This window comes from Bison bison, unplaced genomic scaffold (genome assembly GCF_000754665.1).
Source record: "Bison bison bison isolate TAMUID 2011002044 unplaced genomic scaffold, Bison_UMD1.0 scf7180017864472, whole genome shotgun sequence".
In the NCBI taxonomy this organism is placed as follows: Eukaryota; Metazoa; Chordata; class Mammalia; order Artiodactyla; family Bovidae; genus Bison; species Bison bison.
In genome coordinates this window covers 4,726,386-4,741,384 of record NW_011495033.1, presented here as the reverse complement: position 1 = coordinate 4,741,384, position 14,999 = coordinate 4,726,386, and the positions used below count along the sequence as shown (strand labels likewise).

Here is a 14,999-nt window from a genome sequence, read left to right as displayed (position 1 = left end):
TCTGTACCATGTGAGTTGCCTTCCTCCTCTCTGAAGTCTCAAACCATCACCCTCAACATCGTCTTCTGTCTTAGCTGAAGGTGGTATTTAAGCAGAGGGCTTCGACCACTGTGGTGAGTTAGCTCTCCTGCGTCTCTCCCATGTATACATGCTATTAAACTTTTGTTAGCTTTTTCTCTCATTAAACTGTCTCCTGTCAATTTAATTCTTAGACTGGCCAGAAGAACCTAGAGGGGTAGAGGAAAATTTCTTCCTTCCTCAACATCATCATAGTTCATCCATGTTATAACCTGAGTCAGAATTCCCTTCCTTTTTAAGACTAACGATACTGCTTTGTATGTACAGATCTCATTTTATCTAGCCATCCGCTGATGGACACTTGGGTTGCTTCTATCTCTTGGCTATCTTAAGAATACCATGAACACGATGTACAAGTATCTCCTAAAGTCCCTGTTTTCAGTTCTTTAGGGTATACACCCAGAAGTTGAGTTGCTGGATCATATGATAATTCTGTATTTACTTTGTAGAGGAAACTCCAGACTGTTTTGTAGTATCCTTCTCAGCCTATGTATGGTGATGTGATCAGTTTAGGAACACCTGGGGTCACACGTGAGCCTTTATTACTCGTGGGAGTCCCCAGAGACATTTCCCCAACTGGAATCAATGAGGTGGCTGGTGCGGCCCTTGTGGTTCTTATGACTTCAAGACACAGCTTAGCAACGACCATCAGAGAGCTTTGAAAAAACAAGATTATTCCTCTCAAGTCCTGAATGCCACACGGCCAGATCATCCAGTTGGGAGGAGGGTTCAGAGCATAGACCTGGGTTCCACATTTATTGAGGTCCAAGTGTGGGGTGGTTAGGCAGGAATCAGAGGGCAGGAGAGACATGTGGGTCCCTCACTTGGTTATCCAAGTTCCCCAAGGCTTTCTAGAAAGGATGGGACTGGCCTGGGTGCTTACCTAGAAGCTCTCATACAGCTGGCAAAGTGTTTATTCAAGATGGGTGTTTGAAAGGGATGCTTTAGCGATCAGAAGCTTAATGCCAGGCACTTAGCATCAGACATGTTCACTCCATTTCCCATCACAGCCTCACCTTTTAACATTCCCACCAAGGGTGCAAAAGGCCTCCTCCTTCCTCCATGTCGTCATCAACATTTGTCAGTTTTTGTTTTTTGAGAGTGTGAAGGGGTTGACACATTCAGAACACATGCCACAGTGTAGGGTGCAGAGAACTGAGAGTCTCAGACAAGTGTCTGGGTCTTTGAATAACGGAGCTCTGGGGGCATCTCTTTCCTCCTCAAGACCAGAGCCAGGCCCTGGAATGGGATGCAGTGACACACGGTGATGCCAGGCTGCCAATCTGTCCCTGTCACATCCTCGGAGAGCTGCAGGGGCTCCTTCTCTCAACCTCAGATGGTCTGTGTAACTAACTTGTTCCAGGGCTGGAAGGTCTGTGGAGCTGAGCCTCCTTCTGTCTTGTTCACGGCTGCACTTGGCCCCTAGCCTGCTGCCCCACACCCAGGCCAGCCCCCGGCCAGTGCTGAAGAGGATGGAGAGAAGGAAGCAGACCAGTGACCACTGTTCCCTCCCCGCAGCACATCCCCTTCACCGGGAGGATAGAAGGGGGTCTCCATTCAGACACAAGATCACCGTCATGGGGAGTGTTCATTCCTTAGGTGGGAACAGGTACTGGGAATGGTCGTCTCTCTCAGCCTCATCCCTGAGCAAACCATGGTGCTGTCAGCTCAGGATGGTCCACACAGCACCTTCTGAGTGCCCACACCAGCTCAGGGGATGGGAAGGGCCCCACGCCCCTACCAACAATGCACAGCCTGAAAGGTTGTTGTTGAATCACGTGAAGACACCAGGATTCTTGGCCCCTGGAGGAGAAGAATTCAATCCCGGGCCAGAGACGAGGCTTGATTGCTCAGAGCTTTTGTGTAATAAAGTTTTATTAAAGTATAAAGGAGATAGAGAAAGCTTCTGACATAGGCATCAGAAGCGGGCAGAAAGAGTACCCGCTTGCTAGTGTTAACAATGAGGTTATATAATCCAAAGAATGTCTGGAGGTTGTAAAGACCTCACCAGACCTACTCCCATAATTTACATTTTAAGATAACAGAATTAGCCAGAAGGTTTAATCCAGTGACTATAATCAGGCAGGATACATTATTGTTATATAATCCTTGTAAAAACCAGGTCTACTCCCATAATTTACATTTTAGGATAACAGAATTAGCCAGAAGGTTTAATCCAGAGACTGTCCTCAGGCAGGATACATTATTGTTATATAATCCTAAGGAATGTAGAGAAGGAAAAAAAGTTTGTCCTTTCTTCCTCCTTGAGAATTCCAGACCCCTCTCTCCTTGGGGACCCCTAGACTCCTTATCAACCTGCCTAGGAAATGACTCTCTCAAGCCCCCCCCCCCGCCACCTACCTGTAGCAGACGGGGCACCATTAACCAGACTCCCCAGAGACGGGGGGAATGGAGGCTCACAGTCTAGGAGGGAAGCAGGCCAGCCCAGAGAAGTTCTAGGACTGAACTTTGTGCACAATGACCCAGAGCTGCAGATACGTCAACCTTCTCCATTTCTAATAGCCACCCCCATCTACTTCAGAACCCTCATGTGAGGGGATGTGGAAATATTTAAAGTTGCCTTTAAAGCTGTAATTTGTTTCAGTTTCTCTTTCAGTTTCAAGATCTTTTCTGGAAAATGCAAATCAATTCAAAATATTAATATCTCATTTCTGTTTCCCGTTCCCCTCCTGCTCAAGGGGGCCTACTGGGAAACTTGCACATGTTCTCAGAGGCAGTAGGGGTCGTCAGGTGTTCACAAATCCCAGGTAGAACTCTCCTGAGGCCCACTCTGTCCACCGAGGCCCCTCAGGACACGTGGTCTCTCTCTGAAGCCTCTCTATCCAATCTCAGCTGGCTTCTGCCCTCACTGGTCCTCTCATCACTTTGCATGGGGTCCAGGACCTTCTAGATCCCTCCAGGCCCCTCGCCCCACAGCCCTACCTCTACATCTGGATTCTGGATGACTTCCTCTGCCACTGCCTCCCCTGCCAGGTGACACACACTGACTGTGTGGCCATGGACTCTGAGAGCCCTGCGTGCCCCCAGGGGACTCGGAGGGAAGTGAGGCACCCAGTTCCCCAGAAACTCTGTCAGTGGGGGAATCGGGGACCTTGTCTCTGAACTCCCATCTCTCTCTCTCCCTCTTCCTCTGCTGACCCTTCCTCCCAGCACAGGAGCATTTTCTACTCCCGCTCTGTCTGATAGACCCGTCTCTACCTTTGAGGGTCCCTCTTCCGATGGGAGCTGCTGTTCTCACCTTCCCAGGGGCGGAATTTTCAAAGGAACACAGCAATGAAGCTGGAGGACCCCCAAAGGAAAACTACTTCCAGAGATATTTCAGAAACACTTTTCTCCACTTTAGGAATAGGGACTTAGATGTTGCCATTTCAGTCACTTGGAGCTTCCTTTTCCTTGGATAGAGGACGGCTGGGTTCAGGGCCATGCCAGTTCCTCGTGGCCCTGCTGGATTAAACCTCACAGAGCACCCTAGTGTTGAGGACAGCATCCAGAAATCACCTCCTTCACAGAGAAAGCAAATGGGCTCTGGGAATAAGAGGGCTCCTGGGCATATACCCTGAAGAACCATAATTGAAAAAGACACATGTACTACAGTGTACATCACAGCACTATTTACAATAGCTAGGACATGGAAGCTACCTAGATGTCCATCAACAGATGATTGGATGTACCAGGATTGTGGTACATACATACAACAGAATATTACTCCCTTTAAAAAGGAACACATTTGAGTCAGTTAAATGAGGTAGATGAATGAAGTCACAAAGAGGAAAACAAATATCATATATTAATTCATATATATATGGAATCTAGAACAATGGTACTGACGAACCTCTTTGCAGGGTAGTAATGGAGATGCAGACATAGAGAACAGATTTGTGGAAACAGTGGGGAAGGAAAGGGTGGGCCAAATTGAGTAAGTAACATACATATTACCATATGCAAAATTAGATAGCTAGTGGAGATTTGCTGTATGACACAGGGAACTCAAATCTGGTGCTCTGGAACACCTAGAAGGCTGGGATGGGGTGGGGAGGTGGGAAGGAAGTTCAAGAGGGAAAGGATATTTGTATACCTATGGCTGATTCATGTTGATACATGGGAGAAACCAACACAATATTGTAAAACAATTATCCTCCAATTAAAAATAAATTTAAAATAATTTAAAAGAGTTAATTCCAGCTATCCACTCATAGTCCTTCCAAAAAGAGTTACTTACTTGGGGATTTCCTAGGAAGGCAGTCGCCCTATTTCTGGGCTGGGCCGCTTGAGGATAGCATAGTCCAGGATCATTGCAAATGACAAAAACTTCAGAGCTGGGGTTGGGATCCAGGCCTGCTGACCCCACAGATAGACACACACCAGCCTCCACTGAGGGACACGGGCTCACGTGAGGTCCCCACTCCTGAACCTAGTGCTTATTCTATGTCTCCCCTTAGACACCATCTCTGTAGGTGTCCCATTGATGTCACCTGTTCTTTCCATGTGTCCTCTTCTTTCCCAACTGAGCAGACACAGGCTGGCCTCCAATGAGCCACCACTTGGTCCCAAAGACTCTCACTTCTAGGGATGTTTCTCCACTTCCACCTTGGACACAAATTTCTTTACCCATTTCCTCCTTATTTTTATTATTTTTTTTGTATATTTATTGTCTTTATTTTTTAACATAAATTTATGTATTTTAATTGTAGGCTAATTACTTTACAATATTATATTGGTTTTGCCATACATCAACATGAATCCGCCACGGGTATACACGTATTCCCCATCCTGAACCTCCTTCCCACTTCCCTCCCAGTACCATCTCTCTGGGTCATCCCAATGCACCAGCCCCAAGCATCCTGTATCATACATTGAACCTGGACTGGCAATTTGTTTCATATATGATATTATACATGTTTCAATGCCATTCTCCCAAATCATCCCACCCTCTCCCTCTCCCAGAGTCCAAAAGACTGTTCTATACGTCTGTGTCTCTTTTGCTGTCTTGCATACAGGGTTATCGTTATCATCTTTCTAAATTCCATATATATGCGTTAGTATACTGTATTGGTGTTTTTCTTTCTGGCTTACTTCACTCTGTATAATAGGCTCCAGTTTCATCCACCTCATTAGAACTGATTCAAATGTATTCTTTTAAATGGCTGAGTAATACTCCATTGTGTATATGCACCACACCTTTCTTATCCATTTGTCTGCTGATGGACATCTAGGTTGCTTCCATGTCCTGGCTATTATAAACAGTGCTGCGATGAACATTGGGGTACACGTGTCTCTTTCAATTCTGGTTTCCTCGGCAGTGGGATTGCTGGGTCATAAGGCAATTCTATTTCCAGTTTTTTAAGGAATCTCCACACTGTTCTCCATAGTGGCTGTACTAGTTTGCATTCCCACCAACAGTGTAAGAGGGTTCCCTTTTCTCCACACCCTCTCTAGCACTTATTGCTTGTAGACTTTTGGATAGCAGCCATTCTGTCTGGCATGAAATGGTACCTCATTGTGGTTTTGATTTGCATTTCTCTGATAAGGAGTGATGTTGAGCATATTTTCATGTGTTTGTTAGCCATCTGTATGTCTTCTTTGGAGGAATGTCTGTTTAGTTCTTTGCCACAGTCATCAAGACAGTATTGTACTGGCTGCTGCTGCTAAGTCACTTCAGTCGTGTCCGACTCTGTGAGACTCCATAGATGGCAGCCCACCAGGCTCCCCCGTTCCTGGGGTTCTCCAGGCAAGAACACTGGAGTGGGTCGCCATTTCCTTCTCCAATGCATGAAAGTGAAAAGTGAAAGTGAAGTTGCTCAGTCACGTCTGACTCTTAGCGACCCCATGGACTGCAGCCTACCAGGCTCCTCCGCCCATGGGATTTTCCAGGCAAGAGTACTGGACTGGGGTGCCATTGCCTTCTCCGATGGTACTGGCACAAAGACAGAAACATAGACCAATGGAACAAAATAGAAAGCCCAGAGATAAATCCATGCACCTATGGACACCTTATCTTTGACAAAGGAGGCAAGAATATACAATGGAGAAAAGACAATCTCTTTAACAAGTGGTGCTGGGAAAACTGGTCAACCACTTGTAAAAGAATGAAACTAGAACACTTTCTAACACCATACACAAAAATAAACTCGAAATGGATTAAAGATCTAAATGCAAGACCAAAACTAAAAAACTCTTAGAGGAGAACATAGGCAAAACATTCTCCGACATAAATCACAGCAGGATCCTCTATGACCCACCTCCCAGAATATTGGAAATAAAAGCAAAAATAAACAAATGGGACCTAATTAAAATTAAAAGCTTCTGCACAACAAGGGAAACTATAAGCAAGGTGAAAAGACAGCCTTCAGAATGGGAGAAAATAATAGAAAATGAAGCAACTGACAGAGAACTAATCTCAAAAATATACAAGCAACTCCTGCAGCTCAATTCCAGAAAAATAAATAACCCAATCAAAAAATAGTCCTCCTTATTTTTAGAAAACCACACTGTAAGGGCACAATGTGGTAACTGTACAAAACACACTAAGGTGAATGAGGTGAACCAAAGGGATGGGAAGAGAGTAGGGATGAGTACCAACCAGCCACGCAGGTTGTATGCAGGTTCCCAGATGGATGTCAGTCAAAGAGTGAGCACCTCCTGTTCCCACCCTTGGCAGTAAGCCAGGATACTGTCTGATTTTCCTTGACCTAGGTTTGAAGTAAACTTTCAGATTGCTTTCAGTGACATCAACAACATTGCCTTCCACTTCAACCCTCGGTTTGAAGACAATGGCTATGTGGTTTGCAACACAAGGCAGAACAGAAGCTGGGGGCCGGAGGAGAGGAAGATGCAGATGTCCTTCCAGAGGGGGATTCACTTTGAGCTCTGCTTCCAGGTAGAGAGCTGGTTCAAGGTGAGCAGGAGTTCTCCTCTGTTTACTTCAGCTGCCTGTCCCTCACCTCAATTAGGTGCCCTGAATAGCCTTTAACTAGTCAGATGAGCAACACCTTTGTACAGAGAAGAGGACCATTTCCTCATAAGGTTGCAGTCTCCTTGCACACCTTCACTTCATCTACAGGTGCAGCTGTTGCTTCTTTTCCTGGAAATAAGCACCAGATAAGTCACCATGGTGCTTTTTGGTCTCCCGGGTCTTTAAAGTCCAAGTTATTTCCATTCCTCTGTTGTAGCCCTTCTTCCACTCCAGGTCCCTGGGAACATTTTTGGTTCTGTTATGTTCGTGCTGCCTTTATCCAGGTGTTACTAATGGCTTAGTTTTACTGGGCACTGCACATTGCTTTTGCAAGCAGAGCAGTGTCCCTGAGCTTGGGGAGAGGGAAAGGGGGATGAGTCTACCTGTGTCTGTGCTTCTCTGTGTGAACATGGATGTCCCCAGCCCCTCATCATGCAACCTGAGGCCACCTCTCCTCTGCTCCTCACCAACATTTGTTTGTATATTTCAATATGCATATTTCAGTAACACCCACATGATCTAAGATTAGAAAGACAAACCTATTGCAATAAACAAGGAGAAGAACTAAAAATCCAACAACTAGAGCCACCTAGAGATTGGATGTGTTTTGGGTCCCAAGCATGTTCCTATAACTGTTGCAGCTCTGAAAGCTAATGCCCAGACCTGCAGAGGATTGTTATGAAAACTAGACAAATTCTAAACTCCAGAGGCAGGGGTGCAGAAGCTTGGGTGTGTTCCCACCTGACCAGGGACACTCTCTTGACATGTATATTCATCTTGACAGGTGATGGTGAATGGGAACCTCTTCACGCAGTATGCCCACTGCATACCCTTGCACAGTGTCAACACCATCACAGTCGCCGGCCTTGTGAATGTGTCCAAGATCAGCTTCCAGGTAAGACTGTCCCCAGGGAACCCAGCCCCTGGCTCAGGGCCCCAGCCTCTGTGTGGGCCCTGCTGTGTGGACCCAAAGGTGTGAGCCAGTCTCCTTTCCAGATGGCTCTGGGGACACACCTCTGGCTCTCTGTCCTGTCCTCCTTGCACCGCTGTTTCTGCCTGGGGCCCCCGCTCAGTCTCCTCGTTCCTATGCCACTCATCTCTGTTACTTTCTATCCCCACTCTGCTTAGGGGGCTGTGTGGTTCTAGAAAGAACCCAGGCTTGGAAATCAAACTGAACCCAGCTCAAATCCCCAGCTCTGCCATTCTCATTGGCTGGGGGATCTGAAACAAGTGACTTCACCTCTCCCAGCCTTGGTTTCCTCCGCATTGAAATGAGCACAGCTTGCAGCTCCATGGGTCTTTGTATATGAGTTCAGTGAGGCCATACACATCACAGGGCACAAAATAGTCTGCTGGGGCCACTCCTGGGTCTGGCTGACCCTCTCTGTGTTTTAAATTTTTTGAGTGTGTAACCAGCATCTATAAGGTCAGGAGTAGTTTTGCAAGATGAAAAATTTCTGGGGCTGGATGGTGCTGATGGTGGCACAATTATGAGAATGGACTTAATGCCACTGAACTGTATTACACTTAAGATGGTAAGTTTTATGTGATGTGCTTTTCACCACTATTTAGGAAGAGGTCAAGCAGATTGCTTCTTCCTCCCGAGGATGGAGAGGGCCTAGGAGACAGATTACCTCCATGGTTCTAACCAGAAAATTCCATACTGACTGATTAAAACTACATTCCTGGGGAAGGTCAGAGATCCAGTTAAGTCAGGTGTTACATGCAGGTTTGGTTTCGTGGACTTCCTTAAAACGGAAGCCATTTTAAGCCTGTGGTTTTATCTTTTAACTATACTCTTGAGCAGGCTTCTCTGATAGCTCAGCTGGTAAAGAATCCACCTTCAATCCAGGAGACCTCGGTTTGATTCCTGGGTTGGGAAGATCCACTGGAGAAGGGATAGGCTATCCACTCCAGTATTCTTGGGCTTCCCTGGTGGCTCAGATGGTAAAGAATCTACCTGCAATGCAGGAGACCTGGGTTCGATCCCTGGGTTGGGAAGATTCCCTGGAGGAGAGCATGGTAAAAAACTCCAGTATTCTTGCCTGGAGAATCTCATGGACAGAGGATCCTAGTAGGCTACAGTCCATGGGGTGGCAAGGAGTCACACACAACTGAGAGATATGCACAGCACAGCACAGCTATTCTTGAGCATGCTGTCAGCCTAATCAAGAGATATAATCAGAATTTAAGGCTTTAATATCATTCTGTGCTACCAATCTCTAGTCCCCACAGCTTTTTGACCCTTGGTGTGGTATTTAGAAGTCCTTGATGGTGGTTTAGTTGCTAAGTTGTGTCCAACTCTTGTGACCCCATGGACTATAGCCCACCAGGGTCATCTGCCATGGGATTTCCCAGGCAAGAATACTGGAGTGGATTGCCATTTCCTTCTCCAGGGGACCTTCCCAACCCAGGGTTTGAACCCATGTATCCTGTATTGCAAGCAGATTCTTTACTGCTGAGCCACCTGGGAAGTCCTTCAAGAGCCATTACATTTTTGCTTAATCCTTGTGACACATTTATAACCAAGCAGCACCCTATAGCATCTTCCTGGGAGAGCCCTAACCCCCATGTCTGTAATAAACCTTTAGCCTCCTAGGCCTTCCCCAAGTTTCAAGGAAAAACTTTAATCAGAAAAGTGAGAAAATGCAGAAACAAAGGAAAACGTTCAAGACAACATGATAATAGTTAGCCGTTAAACAGAAAGACCTTTAGTTCCTCCTGAAGAGCTATAGATAATGAAGACATGCTCTCTTAACTCAGCTGTGTCTGACTCAGACAATATTCTGAGCCAAATCCTTTGTCTTGTTTTACAGAAGCAAAAATCCCCACCAGGTGGAAGGAGTTAACTGTATGCTGTCCACAAGGACATAGAACCAGGAAGCTTGATGATGCTGACTCCCAATTACCTCACCACCTACCAATCAGAAGATATCCTTGAGCTGATCACCCACCCCACAATTCTCTCCCTCACCCTGTCTTTAAAAACCTTTCCCTAAAAGCCATCAGAGAGTTTGGGTTTTATTAAGCACGAGCTGTCTGAACTCCTTGCTTGTTTCATTTTCAGTTGCTAAGTCATGTCCAAGTCTTTTCAACCCCGTGGACTATAGCCCGCCAGGTTCCTCAGTCCATGGGAACTTCCCAGGCAAGATTACTGGAGTGGGTTACCATTTCCTTCTCCAGGGGATCTCCCTGACTCAGGGATCAAACGTGCGTCTCCAGCATTGCAGGTGGATTCTTTATTGCTGAGTCACCCTTGCTTAATACATGTAATAAACACTGCACTTCCCTTCATCACAGCCTGGTGTCAGTAGATTGGCTTTACTGTGCATGGATGAATCTTAATGAGTGAAGAAAAATCTGATCTAGATAGTTATGGATAGATTGGAAATTCTAATGATAAATATGGTTGAAAGACTGATTGCCTTGCTTAGCAAGGAATTGGGGCATACAACTGGGGCAACATCTTCCCAAGTCAATGCCAGAGGAAAGGAAAGGAAAAGGAGGAAGGGTTTAATGTTTGGTTAAAGTTGAAGACTTCATCTGCCACCTTTCAGGCAGAAGCAGTCTACCTGGCTGTCAGCTACTGCCGTTCCTCATCAGTTTGATTCAAGGTCTCCAGCACTTGTACAGGACCAGGTGTCAGTTGGGATCTTCTTCAGTCATGAGATGTGCATCCAAGGTTCAAGTCTCTGGAGCTCGACTCCCTTTTGGGTAGTTGGGAGAACATGGTAATCTCCCATGCGAGTCTTTGCTCTTAGTGATTTCAAACATGGTAGAAGACAATTGGGACTGAGTTTGCCCAGTCATAGCTAGGCTAAGTGCCTTCCAAGCCTCTGATCATTCAGTGCTCATGACAATTGTATACAACAAGGCCTGTGATTAACTATATCTCACAGATGAGGAAAGATTGAAACTTAGAGAGTATAGGGGAGCAAAATTTGCTACCCCACAACATGTCACTTTGGCATGAGGATTCATTTAAGCTGATTCTTTTTAAGAAACTGAAGACTGGACGTTTTTCTTGTTACCTCCTCCTCAACTGCAGCAAGGAATATAGATAAAACATCTTTATAGAAAAAGAGCCTTGACCAATGTTATCTACAGAAGAACCTGGGGGAGATGTGGTGGGGAAACCCGACAGAGACTAGAGATCAGAGTCCATTCTGTGCACCAAGCTCTTATTTACCAAACACTGGCTTTTCTGTGAATTGCCTTCCTCCTCTTTGAAGTTGCAAACAATTACCCTCAACATCCTCTCCCATCTTTGACCAAAGGTAGTATGCACCCCACTCCAGTACTTTGCCTGGAAAATCCCATGGATGGAGGAGCCTGGTAGGCTGCAGTCCATGGGGTCGCTAAGAGTCGGACACGATTGAGTGACTTCCCTTTCACTTTTCACTTTCATGCATTAGAGAAGGAAATGGCAACCCACTCCAGTGTTCTTGCCTGGAGAATCCCAGGGATGGGGGAGCCTGGTGGGCTGCCGTCTATGGGGTCGCACAGAGTCGGACACGACTGAAGTGACTTAGCAGCAGCAGTATTTAAGATGAGGGCTTTGACCATTTTGGTGAGTTAGTTCTCCTGGATTGCTCTCATGTATATATGTTACTAAACCCTTGTTAGATATTTCTCCTGCTAATCTGTCTCATCTCAATTTAATCTTAGACCAGCCAGAAGAATCTAGCAGCTTAGAGGAAAATTTCTTCATTCCCCAACATCCATGTTCTAACCTGTGTCAGAATTCCCCTCCTTTTTAAGGATGAATGATATTATTGTATGTACAGACCTCATTTTGTGTATCTAGTCATCCTTCGATGGACACTTGGATAGCTCTTATCTAGCTATTGTACTAATACCATGAACATGACGGTACAAATATCTCTTCAGGTTCTTGCTTTCAGTTCTTTGGGGTATATACACAGAAGTAGAAATGCTGGATCATACGGTAATTCTGTGTTTAGTTTTTAGAGGACCCACCATTTTGTAGTGTCCGTCTCTGACTGTGCATAGTGACGCTCTCCATTCAGGAACACCTAAAGGCATTCACATGTTTATTTACTACTCGTGGGAGCCCCAGAGACATTAGCCCAGCTGGAGCCAGTGCTGTGGCTGGACAGATCCTTGTGGTTCTTATTATGACTGCAAGATATAGTCAGCATCAACCATCAGGAAGCTTTGAAAAAATAAGGATTATTACTCTCAAGTCCTGACCACCACACAGGACAATGGTCAGTGGGAAGGAGGGGGTGAGAGCACAGACCTGGGTTTCTGCTTTTATTGGGGCTCGAGGGTAGGGTGGTTAGGCAGGAACCAGGGGGTAAGAAGGTCACTCACATGGTTATCTAGGTTTCCCAAGGCTTGCTAGAAAGGGAAACTTCATGGGCCGGGCCAGCTGGGAGCTTTCCTATAAGCTGTCGTCCAGTTGGTGATGTGTTTATTCAATATGGATGTTTGAAATGGATGCTTTGGCAATCAGAAGCGTAATGCCAGGCCCTTAGGATCAGGCAGGCACACTGCATTTCCCACTGCAGCCTCACCAATTAACATTCCTATCAACAAAACAAAAGGCCTCCTTTTGCCACATCCCCATCAACACTTGTTGGTTAATGGCTTTTTGAGAGTGTGAGGTGGCCAGCACTTTTAGAACAGATCCTATAATCTACAGTGCAGAGAATAGATACCCTCAGACGAGTGTCTGGACTTAAAATAATGAAACTTGAGGGCTGCCTCTCACCTCCTTAAGACCAGAGTCAGGCCCTAGGAACAGATCACAGTGACTGCACAGTGATGCCAGGCTGCTGAGGTCAACTGTACCAGGCACTGGGTCTTGAAGATGCCTCCCTACTGTCTCCATTCATCTGGAAACCCATTGGCCTTTGGGTTTAGCTGTTGCCCTCCCGGCAGGTGGGGAGAGACCATGGGCTCTCCTTGTTGGACTGGACTCTTTGTGACTCACCTCCAAGCAGCCTGGTGATGCCAGGGTGTGTGTTTGCTAGAACTCTAGCTTTCCCAGTGTCTGCCTGGGCTCTGGGAGTTTAGGGGTGGTTTTCAAATTTTTTTTTTAATTTACTAATTTATGTATTTTACTTGGCTGTACTGGTTCTTCGTTGCTTTGCACTGACTTTCTCTAGTTGCAGCGAGCAGGGGCTACTCTTCATTGCAGTGCCTGGGCTTCTCATTGCTGTGGCTTCTCTTGTTGCTGAGCATAGGCTTTAGGGGTGTGGGCTTCAGCATTTACAGCACGTGAGCTCTAGACCATGGGCTCAGTAGTTGTGGCTCGTGGGCTTAGTTGCTCCATCACATGTGGAGTCTTCCGGGACCAAGGATCAAACCTGTGTTCTCTACATTCTCAGGTGGATTCCCATCCACTGTGCCACCACGGAAGTTTTGTGGTGTTTTCTAAACAGTTCTTTCTTGAGATATGGTTCATATCTCAATATGTTTATTGAGAACATATTATTTATGTTCATGTAAACACACAGATGTTAGTAGGCTGTACAAGTTTGTGTGTTGCAAACAGCTGCATGACCACCATCCAGGTCAAGCTCCAGGACATTTTTAGCACCCAGATGACTCCTTCGAGTCCCTCCTAGTTGGTGCCTGCCATGGGTCATTGCTTTTCAGACTTATTATTGGATTCTATCTGATAGAATGCTCCCGGCCTGTGCTCGTCTGGCTCCTGTGCTCAACTGTAAGGTTCGTTGAAGACCTTGCCTGCATCTTTGGTCTTTCTTTATTGCTGAGGGCTAGTCCATTGCAGGGGCTTCCCTTGTGGCTCACTGGTAAAGAATCTGCCTGCACCCAAAAGAAACTATCAGAAAATTACTATGGCTAATCAGTGAATTCAGCAAAGTTGCGGATACAAGGTCAATACACAGAAATCACTTGCATTCCTATATACTAACAATGAAATAAGAAAGTGAAATTAGGGAATCAATCCCATTCACCATTGCAACAAAAAGAATAAAATATCTAGGAATAAATCTACCTAAGGAGACAAAAGAACTGTATATGGAAAATTATAAGACACTGATGAAAGAAATCAAAGACTACATAAACAGATGGAGAGATATTCCATGTTTCTGGGTAGGAAGAATCAATATTATAAAAATGACTGTACTACCAAATGCAACCACTCCAGTATTCTTGCCTGGAGAATCCCATGGGCGGAGGAGCCTGGTGGGCTACAGTCCATGGGGTCGCAAAGAGTCAGACACGACTGAGTGACTTCACTTTCACTTTCTGTGTATTCTTGCCACCTCTTCTTAATATCTTTCGCTTCTGTTAGGTCCATACCATTTCTGTCCTTTATCAAGCCCATCTTTGCATGAAATGTTCCCTTGGCATCTTTAAATTTCTTGAAGAGGTCTCTAGTTTTTCCCATTCTGTTGTTTTCCTCTATTTCTTTGCATTGATTGCTGAGGAAGGCTTTCTTATCTTTCCTTGTTATTCTTTGGAACTCTGCATTCAGATGGGAATATCTTTCCTTTTCTCCTTTGCTTTTCATTTCTCTTCTTTTCACAGCTATTTGTAAGGCCTCCTCAGACGACCATTTTGCTTTTTTGCATTTCTTTTCCATGGGGATGGTCTTGATCCCTGTCTCCTGTACAATGTCATGAACCTCTGTCCATAATTCATCAGGCACTCTATGCCAAAGAATGCTCAAATTATGAGTGCACAATTGCACTCATCTCACATGCTAGTAAAGTAATCCTCAAAATTCCCCAAGCCAGGCTTCAATAGTACGTGAACCGTCAAGTTCCAAATGTTCAAGCTGGATTTAGAAAAGGCAAAGGAACAAGAGATCAAATTGCCAACATCCACTGGATCATCAAAAGAGGAAGAGAGTTGCAGAAAAACATCTATTTCTGCTTTATTGACTATGCCAAAGCCTTTGACTATGTGGATCACAATAAACTGTGGAAAATTCTGAGATGGGAATACC

At 45.4% G+C, this 14,999-nt stretch overlaps 1 protein-coding gene across 1 annotated transcript in view; it reads left to right on the top strand.

Moving 5' to 3' along the window:
- Positions 1 to 1,140: 1,140 nt before the first annotated feature.
- Positions 1,141 to 14,999, top strand: part of LOC105004161 (galectin-4-like) — a 56,232-nt gene continuing 42,373 nt past the window's right edge. The window contains 5 exon segments of the mRNA XM_010861692.1: positions 1,141 to 1,158; positions 1,597 to 1,636; positions 1,639 to 1,687; positions 6,793 to 6,994; positions 7,836 to 7,946. Coding sequence (XP_010859994.1) covers positions 1,141 to 1,158; positions 1,597 to 1,636; positions 1,639 to 1,687; positions 6,793 to 6,994; positions 7,836 to 7,946 — 420 coding nt within the window.